Raw genomic sequence first — 15,868 nt, 5'->3', positions numbered from 1 at the left:
CCTCTGTCGTCCCCTTCTCCTCCTGCCCTCAATCTTTCCCAGCATCAGGGTCTTTCCCAATGAGTCAGCTCTTCGCATCAGGTGGCCAAAGTATTGGAGTTTCAGCTTCAGCATCAGTCCTTCCAATGACTATTCAGGACTGATTTCCTTTAGGATGGACTGGTTGGATGATCTTGCAGTCCAAGGGACTCTCAAGAGTCTTCTCCAATACCACAGTTCAAAAGCATCAATTCTTCAGCACTCAGCTTTCTTTATAGTCCAACTCTCACATCCATACATGACCACCGGAAAAACCATAGCCTTGACTATACGGATTGGCTGCAAAGGATATAATCAAGCTCCTGGGTGCTCTAATTGCCACTTAAAATCCTTAGCTCTTGTGAAGGTATTTTTGCATGTGGATATTCATTCAAATTGATATTTCTGTGAGGTAGCAGTCATTGGAAACTTGTTGAAGTCTGAAAGTCAAATGACATGTTTTAAAATTTTTAATTTTCAATTGTCCATTGCTTGTATATAGAAATGCAATTGGTTTTTGTATATTGGCCTTGTATCCACTATCCATGTTAAATCACTTAGTTCTAGTAGGGCTTTTTTTTTTTTTTTTACATTCCTTGGGCTGTTTCTTTAGTCTGCATGTATCTCATCTTTTTTCCTCTCAGCACATTGGGTAGGACTGCCAGTACCATGTTATATAAAGTGGTGGGAATGAATATTCTTACCTTATCTGCCATCCTAGAAAGCATTTGTTCTTCCACCTTTAAGCATGATGTTAGCTCTAGGTTTTTTGTAGATATACTTTATCATGTTGAAAAAGTTCCCTTTTATTTATAGTCAGCTGAAGGATTTTATATATATATATATAATGAACAGTTGTTGGGTTTTTTGTTTTGTTTTGGCTATGCCATGTGGCTTGCAGGGCTCTTAGTTCCCCAATTAGAGCTTAAACCCTCAAGCCATGGTAGTGCAAACCTGAGTCCTAACCACTGCACCACCAGAAATTCCTAGTAGTTGAGTTTTGTCAAGTGATTTTTATGCATCTCTTGAGGTGATCGTATGATTTTTCTCTTTTTTGTTTGTTGATAGGGCTTCCCTGGTGGCTCAGTGATAAAGAATACGCCCGCAATGCAGGAGACACCGGTTTGATTCCTGGGTTGGGAAGATCCCCTGAAGGAAATGGCAGTCCATTCCAGTATTTTGCCTGGAGAATCCCATGAACAGAAGAGCCTGGCAGGCTACAATCCATGGGGCCTCCAATGAGTCGGACATGACTTAGTGACTAAGCAAAAAAATTAAGTATTTTCATCCTTAAAGAAGAAGGAGATCCTGTTATATGCTACAAGATGGGTGAAACTTGAGGACATTATGCTAAGTTAAATGAACCAATCACAATAAAAAAAAAACAAAAAATGGCAAATCACACTGATTACTTTTGTTTTATGTTTACTGTTAAATCTTGAGATAAACCCAACTTGGACATGATGTATTACCCTTTTAAAAAAATATCTCTAGATTTTATTTACTAAAATTTTGTTCACGGTAGGTATTGAACTGTAGTTTTCTTTTTGTGTAATATTTTTGTCTGGTTTTGCTAACTAGATAATGCTAGCCTTATAGTATGAGCTCACAATTGCTTCTATGCTTCTGTTTTGGAAAAGTTTGTGTAGAATTTGTATTATATGGCTATATTTCCTTATGTGCTTGATATAATTCACCAATTAAGTCATCAGGTCTGGAGTTTTCTTTGTGAGAAGATTAACCATAAATTCAGTTTCTTTGATATAGGGCCACTAAGTTTTCTTTTTTCTTCCTTAAGTGAACTTTGATAGTTTGTGCTTCAACATACTTGTTCATCTTATTTGTCAATATATCAACATAAAGTAGTTCAGCATGTTCTCCAATTATCCTTTTAATTTCTGTAGGATTTAATATGATGGCCTCTCTTGTGGTCCTGCTATTAGTTAGCTGAATCTTTTCTCTTTGGGTATTGCCCAGACTTTAATACATACAGAAACATAATTTTAAAATATATATGATCTTATAATTATTCTGAAACTTGAGTTCTTTACTTACTATTTTTATGTGACTACATATCTATTTATTTTGTGCTCTTCTATGGCTGTATGGTATCAAAATTTATACCGTACTTTATTTTCTTGTCAACATACATGCAGATTGTTTCACTTCTTGGTTATAGACAAAGCTGTAGTGGACCTTCTTAGAGTTATTTTTAGTGCATATGTGCAAGCATTTAAGGTGGGTACCAAGAAGGAAGACTACTGGGTCAATGGCTATGCACACTGCACATTTTAATAGGCACTAACAAACGGCCCTCAAAAATAGTCGTACTAACTTATGTTATCATTAGTAGTGCATGAGTTTCTCCACACCTCTGTCAAAGCTTGATATTATAAATCCGTAAAAATTTTGCCAATTTCTTTGAGGGAAAAATTTATATCTTATTTTAACTTGCACTTCCCTAGTTACTGGATTTGTGTTTTTTTTGGTCATATTCATTTCTTCCTGCCTCAGTTAATTTCTCCCCCTTTTCTATACAGCTATCTTTTTCTTTATATTTAAGGTGTTATTTATGTATTTTGGCTATTAGGCTTCTGGTATACAGGTTCCAAGTTTTTCTGCCAGCTCATCCTTGTGCTTTATCCATCAGCACTGTCAATTCTAACATAGTCAAATGTTTTTCTTTATGGCTCTTGGCTTTTTCTTTGAAGTCCTTTCCTATCCCATGTTTCCCTATGTTTTAAAAATTCAGAGTTCTTTTAAAAAAAAATAGCTCCCTGTGTGGATATCAATTTGTAAATGGTGTGAGGTAGATATCTAATTTCTTTTTCAAAGGAGTAACTAACTGTTCAAACACTGTTTATTAACCTTTTCCACTGACCTGAATCGCCATCTTCCTCATTTATGGACCTCCCATGCACCCAGTTTCTGTATTCTCTCCATTATCGGTGCTTATCACAATAAGCAGATTTAATCTTATGGTTTTCCAATATGCTCTGATATAGGGCAAGTCCCACCCCCCCTTTATTTCCTTTATAAGAAAAAAAGGTTTCAAAATCTGTTCTTCATTGTTTAACTGCCTGATTCTCCCTTCTTCCTTGGGTTGCAAGTGACAAAGAGGTGAAATAAGAATTACCATAGGCAAGACAAGGGAGCATGAAAAATGGGGAGAGAGAGAGACAAAAAAGCACAATTCTCTTAAGTTGGTATTTTTTTTGTTCCTCTACACTTCAAGATGCTACCCTATGAATATGCCAGATAAACATGAAATAAGTTTGTGTGTTAAGCCACTGTCGGAGTCATAGGTGGTTTTCATTGCTGTCCAGTTACCAATGGCAGGGACCACATAAACATCAAATGGGAATGGATGGGAACTAGAAAGAAACATGAATCAGGGTGAGAAAATGAACAGAGACTAAATGAGTAAAGAACATGGTGAGAGAAAATAAAATATTTGTATTATGGACCCATCTGCCAGGCAGTCCAGTGTCTGCTTAGAGCATCCACTGGGTTCTTTCTGCTACCTCTTGATGCTTTTTATATATGGATTACAGAGAGATCGATTCTTTACTGGACACCTGACGTTACAGAGAAAGGAAAAGAACGATTTGGGATATAATAGTAATGACTCATAGCAAACACCACTGAAAGTGGGTAGGTGTTAAAAAGGGAGCCCAACAAACAAGTGTGGTAGTAAAATATTCACATAAACACTTTAATCTTCAAATCTAACACTGTACCTGTTTTCCCGGTGAAGCTACCATTACACAAGTCAGAAAAGCCGTCACATGGGTTTTGAGTTAACAGTTAAATTATTTACAATGAATTTAGCTGTTCCTGACTGTCGATAGGGCCTGGTGGTTGTCATAGGGCTTGTGCTCAATGCAGTGTGGCCAGAGCTTCACGGTCCAGTAAGTACGACCAGGTAGTAACAAAGGCTTTCAATGGCCGTTCACATAGAAACATCCTCATTTTTTATGGTGCCAAAACACGAACATTGTTAGTTACTGATCTTCTTTTAACTCATCGATTTTATAATCAATTGTCTCATGTTTTAAAGTAGGCTATTTTCCCTAGTAAAAAGCAACAACTGCGTCAAGTTCTAAGGAGCTGCCTCAAGAAGTCCCATGCAAGAGGCATTTCTCCCCTTTGCACCAAGTTTACAAATGAAGACAAACCACTTAATACACCGTAATGATATTTACTATTACCACAGCAAACGAGAGAAGGGGATAGTCTCTGAAACAATGGAATTCGAACACTAAGACTTCAGTGGCCCCTACTGAACTGTGTTTTAAAATGCTGATAATCTGCTAGCTTCATGAAACCTAACAACCCCTGGTTTTAAACTTTTTTGTATACCTACAGGGTAGCTTTTGATTAAAAACATTTAAAAAATAGTGTAACTGTTCTACGTATCAGATAAATCGCTCTGGATTGTAGAGCCAGACTTCTCTCTCTTAAGTGGAGCTCATTCAGCTAGCTTTGGGCATTTGCTAGGAAACGAAGCGCTAACGAATCTTCCGTCCGGCTGCTTCCAACCGCTGCTTTTCCAATGCGGCCGCGCGGCCCGTGCGCTCCGGAGCCGGTCCGCGGTGGGCTCGGGGCCGGAGCTGGAGCCCGGGCGGAGCGCACGCGCGCTCGGAGCGGTTGCGCACGTTTCAGCGCTTCCCGCTCGTACCGTTGGGCTTAAGACTTTCAACCGCCGTCTGGGTCCGGCTTCCTGCTCCGTCGGGTGCCCCCTGGTGCTCATCACCTGCACCATCTTGAGTGGCGGCTGCGCGGAGCAAGGGGTCCAGGGAGACTGAGGATGCTTTCGAGAAAGCCGCACGTCCAAAGCCGAGGTGTCGATCACACGGGCATACTCAGGCACCTCCAGAGGAAGAGGGAGGCTGTTTTTACTAAGCACCAAGAGAGACAGGAGCACATTAAGTTTCATCCAAGTCAACTCAGCTCCCTCAAGTTTGTGGTAAAAGCCGCAAAGATACGTAGACCTCGTTTCTTCTCGAAGCCACCCCCTCCCGAGCGCTGTGCGCTTTTTCCGGGCGGAGTTCGCTGTGACCCTTGACTGCAGTGGGGCGGCCCGTCTCTGCGAGTCAGAGGATCTGTCCTGGGCTTCGAGCCCAGGATGCGGCCTTAAGTGCCATGGAAGGAAGCTTCCCCCCTCCCCCAGACAATCAGTGTTATGCACAAAGTCTGTGGCCCGAGCGGAGGGGTCCGGCACCACCCGGCTCTCCGTCCACGCTCCGGTCGCGACACCGTATTTAAATAGGAACAGCAGCTCGTTTTCCATCCATAGCAGTCCCAAGAGCTCGCTCTCGCCTCAGCACAGCATGGTGGGAGCCTCTCCCCTCTTTCTGAGTCCTTCTCCTGTTTTCTCTTCCCTTCTTCCACAATTAATGCCTAAGTCATGCTTTTCCTAGCTAGCGCCCACTAAAGGATGAGGCTTAGCGACCCGCGGTGACGCTCCCATCCGCCTTCCAGAAGAGGCGGTTTGAAAAGGAACTACAGCTCCCGTGGGGCCTCAGGCTAAGCCACCGCAGGGCATCACGGGAGTCGTAGGCGCCTTCCTGCTCAGTCCCCTTCATTACTCAAGGTGTTAACTACAAGTCCCAGAGGGTCTCGGGACGAGACAGCCTGCGCGAGAGCCCGGAGAGCGGAGTGGGGGTGGGGCGCCCCGGGCGGCGGGGGGCGGGGCACGAGCGGGCTGTGTGGAGGCTTCAGATTCCCGGCGCCATTTAGCGCGGAGTTTCGCCGGCGGACGCGGCTCTTCTTCCGCGGCCTCTCTGCACTTATCTCCGTGACAGAAGGCGCCCGACCGGGTGACTGGCCTTACTTCTCCCGGCCCTCCTCGGCCCGGAGGAGCACCGGGCTCGGGCCCTCCCCTACCGGCTCTCCCTCCGTTAGCCCCCGGCCCCGGCCCGGAGAGGAAGGGGTCCGCCCGGCCCGGGGCGGGCGGTGAGGCCCGGGGCCGGGGGCCGCTCCTCCGTGTCGCGCTTCGGCCCCTCGCGTCGGGCAATGGGCGGCCTCTGAGGCCGTCCAGCAGGGCGGAGAGGAGGAGCGGCCTCCCGCCTGGCCGCGAGCCCCAGCGCGGCCTCGTCCGCCTCCGCGCCGAGCGGCCGCCGCTCGGGGGTCCAACCCGCCTCGGGCCGCGGCGGTGGAGAGCCGGCCGCCGCCTCCTTGACTCGGTGCGGGCCGCCGCGCCGCCCCCATGACCGCGCGCCCTCGGCGCTCCAGCCCGCCCGTCCGCCGCTTGCCGCACGATGGGTGCGGGCCGTGAGGCGCCAGCCCCCGTGCCTCCGCCCCGCCGCCGCCCCCGACAAGCGCGCCTCGAGAGCCGCAGCGGCCGCCGCAGCCGGGCCCGCGGGCCCGCCTCCCGCTCGGGCCGCCGAGTCAGTGCCGAGTGAGGGGCCGTCGCCCCGCCGCCCCGGGCCGGCCCCCTTCTTCCTCGAACTCGAGCCGCCCGCCTCGCTCCCGCTCCCACCATGTCTGGCGGCGCCGCCGACCAGCAGAGCAGCGCGCCGGGCTCGCTGTTCCTCTCGCCGCCGGCGCCTGCCCCCAAGAATGGCTCCAGCTCGGACTCCTCGGTGGGGGAGAAACTGGGCGCCGCGGCGGCCGACGCCGCAGCCGGACGGACGGAGGAGTACCGGCGTCGCCGCCATACCATGGACAAGGACAGCCGGGGGGCGGCCGCGACCACCACCACGGAGCACCGCTTCTTCCGCCGCAGCGTCATCTGCGACTCCAACGCTACGGCGCTGGAGCTGCCCGGCCTCCCTCTGCCGCTGCCCCAGCCCGGCGCGGCTGCAGTGGCCCCGCAGCGGAGCCCCCCGGAGCCCCCGCGTGAGGAGACCTTGACCCCCGCTGCCGCCGCCCAGGTGGCCCAGCAGCCGCCCGCCGCCGCCGCCGCCCCCGAAGAGCCGGTCGCCGCGGGCCCGGCCACCTCTTCGGCCCCGGGTAGCGCGGGCAGAGACCGCCAGGCTGTCCAGCCCGGCCCCGTGGGGAGCCGAGAGGAGCCTCCGTCGTCTAGAAGTGGCAGCGGCGGCGGCAGCGCCAAGGAGCCCCAGGAGGAACGGAGCCAGCAGCAGGATGACATCGAGGAGCTGGAGACCAAGGCCGTGGGCATGTCCAACGACGGCCGCTTTCTCAAGTTTGACATCGAGATTGGCAGGGGCTCCTTTAAGACGGTCTACAAGGGTCTGGACACCGAGACCACCGTGGAGGTCGCCTGGTGTGAGCTGCAGGTATACCCCCACCTTTCTCTTACAGTGCTGTGGGTCCCACATTTGGTTCGGCCACTTGGCCGAATTCTCCCTTTACGTGTCTTCCTCTTAACTGTTCCCTGCGAGTGGGGGGGGAGGCCAACTTTCGAAAGAGTCACCAGGATTTGGGGTGTTGGGACAGGTGAGGCGTTAGTATTTGTAGCCAGAGATTCGCTTCTAGGGAAGGAGTGGTGAAAGTCATCCGGATACCAGCGCACTGCCTCCTCGTCATTGTTTTAGCGTCTGGCAGGAAACGAAAAGAGCGGGGAAGTTTTTGAGTTCGGAAAGTACAGTCCTCCTGCCTTGTGTTCATCAGAGGTCTGCAGCGATGAGCTGCTGGTGTGTTCGATGCCTGTTTCCATTCCGGAGAACAGGCTGTCTTTTTAAATTAAGAACGACCTTGTTCACGAATGACCTTTTCGACGTATCTTAGTTGGTGGTCTCACCGGCATCTAATAAACTAAAAAAGGCTTCCTTCTCTGAATAGTTTTGAGACTAGAGAGTTACAGTTGGGTGTTTGATATCGTTCCTCCTAACGATGTTGAAGCAAGTTTTTGATAGCCGTGAGCTGACGTTGTTATTAAAACTAGTGTGTCTTTAGCCCACTCAGCTGTACTGTGGGTAATACAGGAGCTTATGTAAAATTGTATGTGTGCTTTGAGAGTTGTAATATCATTATCATTGTTTTAATCTTGTGAAAGATTTTTAAGCTAAACTTTCTCAAGGGTACAAAAGAGTGACAAAGGCTTCAATTTTAACCTCTAGGAGATTTTCATGGTGTAAATTAATGGTGTGTCATCCTGGTTGACAAGGATATAACGGGGTTTGGGCTACTTGTTGCTTGATCTGTAGCAGCTTGACTGAAGTTGTCCTCCCATAGGTTATTGGAAGAAGCGGAATTGAACTGAATGAAAAAACCGCTGATATTATATGTGAAAAATGCCAGTATCCATATTCTTCTGGCAAAGGAAATGAACCAAGCTGAAATAGGATATGAAAATACCTGAGTGATCTAGGAATTTATCTATTATCCGTGAACCAATATGTTAACATTTAACCTTTTGAATGTCACCTTCCAAATGACCAAGGTCATATCAAGTGTGAAGGAAAATTAACATGTGGAAGGAAGTAAACTTAAAAAACTGATAAGTTTTTTAGGAATATAATTTCTTAAGTTTTATAGTTAGTGATACAGAACTTCTAAAGGCATTGTGAAATAAAAACTACTCAATTTTGTAGTGTTTTAGAGTTGGGAAGGTGGTAGACTTTTTTTTAATTGTCAAATTATAACTTTATTCCTTGGTCATTCTTACTTAGAAATTTAGGTCTGATTTGTTTTGGTTTACAGGCAGAGTTTTAGTTACAAGCAAACAAACACCTGTTACTTTTTTAATACCTAAGGTGCTTATTGCTACTGATCCTGGATTGTATTTTTTATAGTTTCATATTTGAATAGGTGCTTTTTAATAATTTTTTCCCCTCAATTAGTTACCTTACTCTCAAGACTAGACCCAAGTAAATGTTGAGCACTTTATGGATTAATTTTGTTAGTTTCAATTTTTAACTTTTAAGACTTCTCAGAATGTGTATTTTTTTTTGTCACCTGGAATCTTCAGATAGTTTATTATCTTGAAACTAATGATACAGTAGGGGAAAAAACCTCAATTTGTCTAATGTCACAATAATTTTGTCTGAGCTTCTCATTTTTTTCCTGGAACTCATGAATTTATGATTTTTGTTCTCTAGGCATGGTCATGGTTAAACAAAAGAATATCTTCTATGTGTACCATTGCCGTATTATTTTTATGCTAGTTTGGAATTTGACTGGAGAACCGAATGAAAATGCATTGAGTGGTACCCTGCTTTGGAACCTTCCTTATATGATCCTACTTCTACAGTTTTTCATTTTTGTTTTTAAAATGTGATTATCTTAGTCCCAAGATCTTTTATAGCAGTAGTTGGACAGTATTTATGATGTTTTGGCCAAAACACTTGCCTAACAACCTACTCAGTAGGTTAGTGTTTGAGTTATTGTCTTTGGATCTAAATTAAAGGACAAGCCAAAGGATTACTAAATCATTGGGGGAAAAAACACTTTTTCCACTAAAGGTATACTTACTACAAATTTTTCTGTAGGAAGATTGGAGGAATATTGTGTTAAGTTGTTGACTTAAAAATATCATGTATTTATAAAACTGGAAGAAATCTTAGGCTATTCTGCCCAGCTTCTTATTTGATAAATGAAGAACCTGAAGTTATAGAGTTACTTGTAAATGACTTGCTTCGGTTGATAAGGAATAAAATTAACTGGTTAGGATCTAATAATTTGAGAAATGTTGAAGTATTTGTAGTCTAGTAGATGGTTAATTAGTAAATCTCAAATCAAGCAGTCCTGTTTTGATGTGGAAGTTACTGTCAGATTTTTGGAGAAATCTGATCCTGTAACCCTGGCAGATTCCAGACTTATGGGTAGTGATTTTATCACTTCAAATGGAGAAATAAATAGGCTTTTGGGGATGAAGGATGGGTGAGTGTGGTATGCAAGTCAAATTTGTTTCCATCAAGCCTATTTTTAGAGTCACAATAGCCATAGTTATCTGTTAAAACAAATACTGACTCTTAATATGTGGGTAGTACTTTGATACTACAGGATCTTAAGTGATAACAGAGATTTATTAAGATGCATATTTCCTTACCCGGTTTTACTAGGCAGGTGATGTGCCTTAATATTACTTCTCTTTTGGCTTGATCAGAAAATGTTGTTACTGCTGGACTTTACAGAATTTACATTGCCTATTTTAGGGAGGGTTTGTTTTTTGTTTTAAAGAAACATAGTATAGTTGCTTTAATAAAACATAATTACACACTGCGATTCAAGAATGATTCATTTACTTTAAGCACTTTTCTGCCCATGCTGCTTCTAAATACAGAGTTCATTGGATATATTGATAAGATCGTTTCCAGATCTGCATGAAAGAAGTCAAATCATAAATTTTGATTAAACTCCAAAATACTTAGTGTGTACTTTTTTCTGGCTTTTAGCAAGTTAAGGCTCATGTCTCATCATGAGTATATGATATCAGTGCTTTATGACAAGTTTTTCAATGGTGTAGAAAATTGTTGTGGTTCTGTGATTAAGAAACCATAACTTATTCTTTGTTCTTAATTCATTGAATACTGTTATTCCTGTTTTGAATAGTGAGGATTTTTCTTACCTTAACTTTTTAAATTTGTTCCACATTCCTTGGTTTTTAGGAATCTGTACTAACTTTTAGTCTCAGAAACTAAATTTCAGAGAATAGTCTTCGGAGTCTTTTTGTTTTTTAATTCTCAGAGCCACTGATCTGTTGGAGTATGAGCAAAATTCAGGTAGCTCAAGGGTAGCTGCTGTGCAAATTAAAGAATGATTGGTGACTTGTTTGAAGGAATCCTTTGTCCCTTCTCAACAGGCAGAATAAGAATTAAAGACAGGATAATTTTGACTAGGTAAGAGTTAATTTAAAATACATGTATATTTATTGTTTTAAGAGTAACCTTTGTACAGGAGAAAGTTATATTTAGTTTTTGTTTTTTTTTTTTTTAATATAGTTCTTTGTCTTAGGGGCCTAAATGTTTTCCATTTTTCTTTTTTACCTTTTTTCAGACCCTTAGTATCACAATTGCTTGTAGTGTAAGAACATGGAAAGAGAGATTGTTTTTGTGTAAAACAAATTGGGAATCTATTGTTGCCTGGTGACTGAGTTCATTTCTTGACATTCAGATTCTAGTGCAAGATCCTGGTTGTTTAAAGTCATCTTGGTTAATCCCTGTGGAAACATTCAACTAAAACTGGGCTCTCATTTTCAGAAATCACCCTAAGTGTGTTGTTTGTGTTTCCTGACAAGTTAGTGTTTTAGATAAAGCTGTAAAAGCTGCAAGAATGGTTATGTTCAAAGTATAATTTCTGAAAATGTTCATATACTGTGAAAAATTCACAATAATTGGTTAGTGGGTTTTGCTATGCCAGTTCTTTATATTTACTTATTGTTCACATTTTGCATTTTGTTTGGTCCCGTATTAAAAATCAAGTGTGCAGGATTAGGTGAGACTTAGCATGACCTGCACTTGGATTTGGAAAAGGCACTCTTTTTCTGCAGTGTAACACAGTGATTAAGAACTAAGGAAAGCATGACTTTCCATTCAAATCCTGGCTCAGCTAATGATTGTGTATGTAACCTTGGATAAACTTCTGTGTTAGTTCCTTACCTGTAAAGTGAAATGTAATGAGTGCCTATTTTACAGAGTTGTTGTGATGATTAAATGAATTAGTATATATAAAAAACCTTTAGGACCGAGCATGGCACATACATATTAACTGTGATGATGCAGCATCTTTTTTTAGGCTGCCTTTTTGAGGGTACTGATGAAAATTTCGATTTGTTTACATTTATACCTGAAAAATATAGCAAAACTCCTTTCTTACAGGAGAAATGTTGGAATTGAATGTGGCGTCATCAGTGTTTTCACATCCTTTAGCTTTACCTGTCCTCTGCCTAACTTCCTCTTGCTAATTTCATAACTTGTTGCTCCCAAATGGCAGTCTTTCTGAATGACTAGTTTCCAGAATTTGCTGAGATCTTTGCTCTTGGGATCATTCTTACAGTTTTCTTCACATTGATTAAAAATCATTTACATTCTTTGTCTACTCCATTAGTCTTTGAGCTAGACATAAGTAGATGCTCCATATACTTTGGTAAGTACTAAATTTTTTCTGTTATTAAGTTAGAAATAGTTGTAGATCTCAGGAGTTTTTCATCCATATTCCTTGCCTTTCATTGGTCCACAGCAGATTCTCTAATCTTGTATCTTGAGATTTCACTCTGGTATAATACAACACATATAGCAGAAACCAGCTCTGAGGCAGAAAACTTGGGTTCTGTGTTACCCAATTATCTGATCCTGAGTAAGGAATTTAACTCTGTAAGAGTGATTTATTAGCAACATGTCTTACTGACTTCACAGGATTGCTGAGGAGCAACTGAAATACTATGTGAAGGTACTTTGAAAAATGTAAAGTATGATACTTCAAAGAAAAATCCATTTCGAAGGCTATTATCATTTGTTACAGATGAATTATTTTAAACTTCGTAGTTAGTTGGGTTTTAGGAGCATTTTGTTCAGTTTAAGGGTTTCATTAAATCTTAAGACAGCTTTTAGACTGAAGAGCAACTTTTGGACTGAGAAGAAATTGCCAGAAGCTTTTCTTAAGAGTTTTTTTGCTTGGAAGAGGATTATGCCTTTGACAACTGGCAGGCTTAATTTTGTGTGTGGCTCTAAAAAGATTAGTTATTGATATGTTCTACAGGAGAGAAGAAACTTTAGTATTTGCTTGGTTTTGTGGTTGACTTGATTGTAGAAAATCTCTACCTTAATTTGTATTAATTTAGCTTTTCAGGTGGGCTTTCATAAAGAATTTAGTTTTTGATGTTCTGAGTTGAGTCTTGGCATTGTAAGATTGACATATTAAATGTGCTGTGCTAAATTAATGTGCTTAATGATTTTTAGAAAAGAATCATCAGATAAGCTTTGTCATCACAAACAAATACAGTTTTCCTTGAAATTTAAGAAGTATTAAGAAATTAAGATTTTAAGAATAATTTAAGAAAATATTTGGAAATCTGCTTGGTATAATCGTATTCAGATTAGTTTAAAAAATCCACTGTTTTTGTAGATGCCTTTTGTGCAGCTAGGTTGCAGTTTCTCAGACACAGATGATCTGTGTTTTGGTCATTATGTACCTGGTGAATGGTGTTGAGTTAATCGAGCACTAATATATAAGCCAAACAGTGATAAGTGAAATGAAGTAGTGAAGCACATCATTACTGTTGTGCATTGTCTCTATTAGTTGATAGAAGTAAACATGTTGTTTGAGGTAATGATAGGATTCTCTTCATGGTTAATGGTTTTGAGCCAGACAACATGATGTGCACTCACCCTCCATATCTGCAGGTTCTGCATTCACAGATTCAACTAATTGTAGATGGAAAATATACTGGAAAAGAGAAATACCAAAAAGTTCCAAAAAGCAAAAGTTGAATTTTCTGCACTTGTAGCAACTGTGTGTATTATATCGTGTTTACAACTCTTTATGTAGTGTTCGCATTGTGTTAGGTATTACAAGTGATCTAGAGATGATTTAAAGTATATGGAATATGTGTATAGATTAAATGCAAGTAATGCACCATTCTATAGACGGGACTTGTGCATCTGTGGATTTTGTTATCCATGGGGTGGAGGCTGGGGAGTGTCCCTGGAACCAGCCCCCTGAGGACCTTGAGGGGTGACTGTATTCATCTCTGTGGATTTTCTCTCTGCTTGGACTGGGTTACGGTCTAAGCATCCTGGGTTATGGTAGACTTGGGAAATGCAACATAACATCTCTTTAACATGCTAAAGAGTTCCTAGACATTATCGTATTTACATACTCTTTGAACTTTCCACACACCCTTCCCACACAAATACTCAGTTGTAGGCAGTGGAGAGAATTTGAAGCAGAGAAGTAGATTTGCATAAAATTAATTGTGGAGAATTATTTAAGGAGTACGAATATGTAGGGTTTAGTTTTATGTATGAATGTGAGATTTCTAGGGCCTGAACTAAGACAATAGAAGAGGAGTGGAATTTTTAAATATTTAGTAGAGAAAATGAGGGCAGGGTTTATTGATGAAGTGGAATTTGGAGGAAAAATGAAGCGCAGGTGAGAGGGTGGTAATAGAAAATGGTACTGTCAACTGAGGGAGGGAATAGGAAAGAATGGAGGGTTGGCCTTTGAGGGGAAGGGGTGTGGAGATGTATTCAGTTGACATGATGAGTGTGAGGTGCTTGTGATACCTCCAGGAGGAAGTTCAACCAGGCCACTGGATACATTCCTGAAGCTCAAAAGAATGGATCTGAGGTAGAAATAGAGGCTGTCTGTATTAGTCATAGCTGAAATAATGGAAGTAAATGCAGTTATCTAAGGAAAGGATATATATGAAGAGAAACAGAGGAAAAGACAGGGAAGAATGGGCCTACGACAAAATAGGAATAATTAAAGGGTGGGTAAAGGAAAAAGGAGCCCAGGGAGACTAAACAAAACAGCAGGAGAACAGAACAGAAAGAATAAAATTTCCAGGAAGGAATATAGCAGAGAAGTCCAATTAGCATAGTAGTAGTTGTGGAGAGTGGATGTTAGGAAATGTAGGGAAAAAGTGTGGAGATAAATTTAGGCTGTTGAAATTGTTTATTGTTTTTGGCTATTAAGTCATTCACAATATTCTGGATGGTACCTAAATGAGAGGGGAGGTTGCATAAGGGGGGGCGCACATAAGTATCTCTAAGTCTCTGGTAATGTCCAATAAAGTTCTTTATCCATAAAGCCTTATGTGGCTATTTAAATTTCAGTTCGGTCGCTCAGTTGTGTCGGACTCTTTGTGACCCCATGAACCGCAGCAAGCCAGGCCTCCCTGTCCATCACCAACTCCCGGGGTTTACCCAAACTCATATCCATTGAGTCGGTGATGCCATCCAACCATCTCATCCCCCTCTGTCGTCCTCTTCTCCTACTGCCCTCAATCTTTCCCAGCATCAGGGTCTTTTCAAATGAGTCAGCTCTTTGCATCAGGTGGCCAAAGTATTGGAGTTTCAGCTTCAACATTAAATTTAAACTAGTTAGAATGAAACAAAAACTTTAAACTTAATCCTTCAGTTTTACTGGCCATATTTCAAGTGATCAAAGCCATATGTGGCTGCCATATTGGATGGCACATATAGAACATTTCTATCATGGCAGAAAAAATTGTGGGTTAAGTTGTGCTTTAAAAAGCAAAATAGCTTTATTGAGATACAATTCACAGCACAAAGAATATACAGTGTGATGCTTTTATAACTGAAGTTATACATTTTAAAAAGCTGTATTCTATTAATAAAACAGTATTTCCTTTTTTGGAAAAGATACACAAAGGATATTACCACAAATTCACATACACATGCAGAATTAACAATAACTAATGTTATGTCACATTCGCTCCAGATATTTGGTGATCTTACAGTTTCAGAAGATTGCAGTGAGTTTAAAGAGTGGCTGAGGAAGACGGGCATGGCCGCCCACTGCAGTATTGTTGCCTGGGAAAATCCCATGAACAGAGGAGCCTGGTGGGGCATGGTCCATGGGGTCGCAAAGAGCTGGACATGAATGAAGTGACTGAGCACGCAGGCGCGAGGGAGGTTAAGAAGTAGAGACGAGAAGAGTAGGCTATTTCTTTAGACAAGTTTGAACAAACATGGAGCAAGAAAGATTGGGTAAGTAGAAGGCATGATCGTGGAGAACACAATAGATGAGCAGGGAAAGCTCTTTAAAAGTTAAAGCATTGAAATATAATATTTTGTCTGCTTTCTCTGCCTTAGAACAGATGAGAGTCTGTTCTAAGCCAGTTACTGTTTTAGTTTTGGTTATTCTTTATGGATAAATTCAATGCAAAATAGTTTTCATACTTCATATGCAACTTACTGTAATACTCAATTGTTGGGTGTGATGTGCTGATTCTTAAAACAGCTCATTTCTCTCTATA

General features: G+C 42.1%; 1 protein-coding gene across 25 annotated transcripts in view; it reads left to right on the top strand.

Moving 5' to 3' along the window:
• Nucleotides 1-6,367: 6,367 nt before the first annotated feature.
• The window catches only part of WNK1 (WNK lysine deficient protein kinase 1), a 128,614-nt gene continuing 119,113 nt past the window's right edge, over nucleotides 6,368-15,868 (top strand). For 9 of the 25 annotated variants that reach the window (XM_043881868.1, XM_043881876.1, XM_043881873.1 and 6 more), the window contains exon 1: nucleotides 6,370-7,262. In XM_043881868.1, coding sequence (XP_043737803.1) covers nucleotides 6,504-7,262 — 759 coding nt within the window. In that variant the 5' untranslated portion in view covers nucleotides 6,370-6,503. Of the gene's footprint in view, nucleotides 7,263-15,868 lie in introns of all 25 variants that reach the window. The other 16 variants (XM_043881884.1, XM_043881883.1, XM_043881881.1 and 13 more) reach the window with 6 other exon arrangements.

The sequence above is a fragment of the Cervus elaphus genome, chromosome 22, assembly GCF_910594005.1.
Source record: "Cervus elaphus chromosome 22, mCerEla1.1, whole genome shotgun sequence".
NCBI lineage: Eukaryota > Metazoa > Chordata > Mammalia > Artiodactyla > Cervidae > Cervus > Cervus elaphus.
This window is presented reverse-complemented; position numbering and strand designations above follow the sequence as displayed.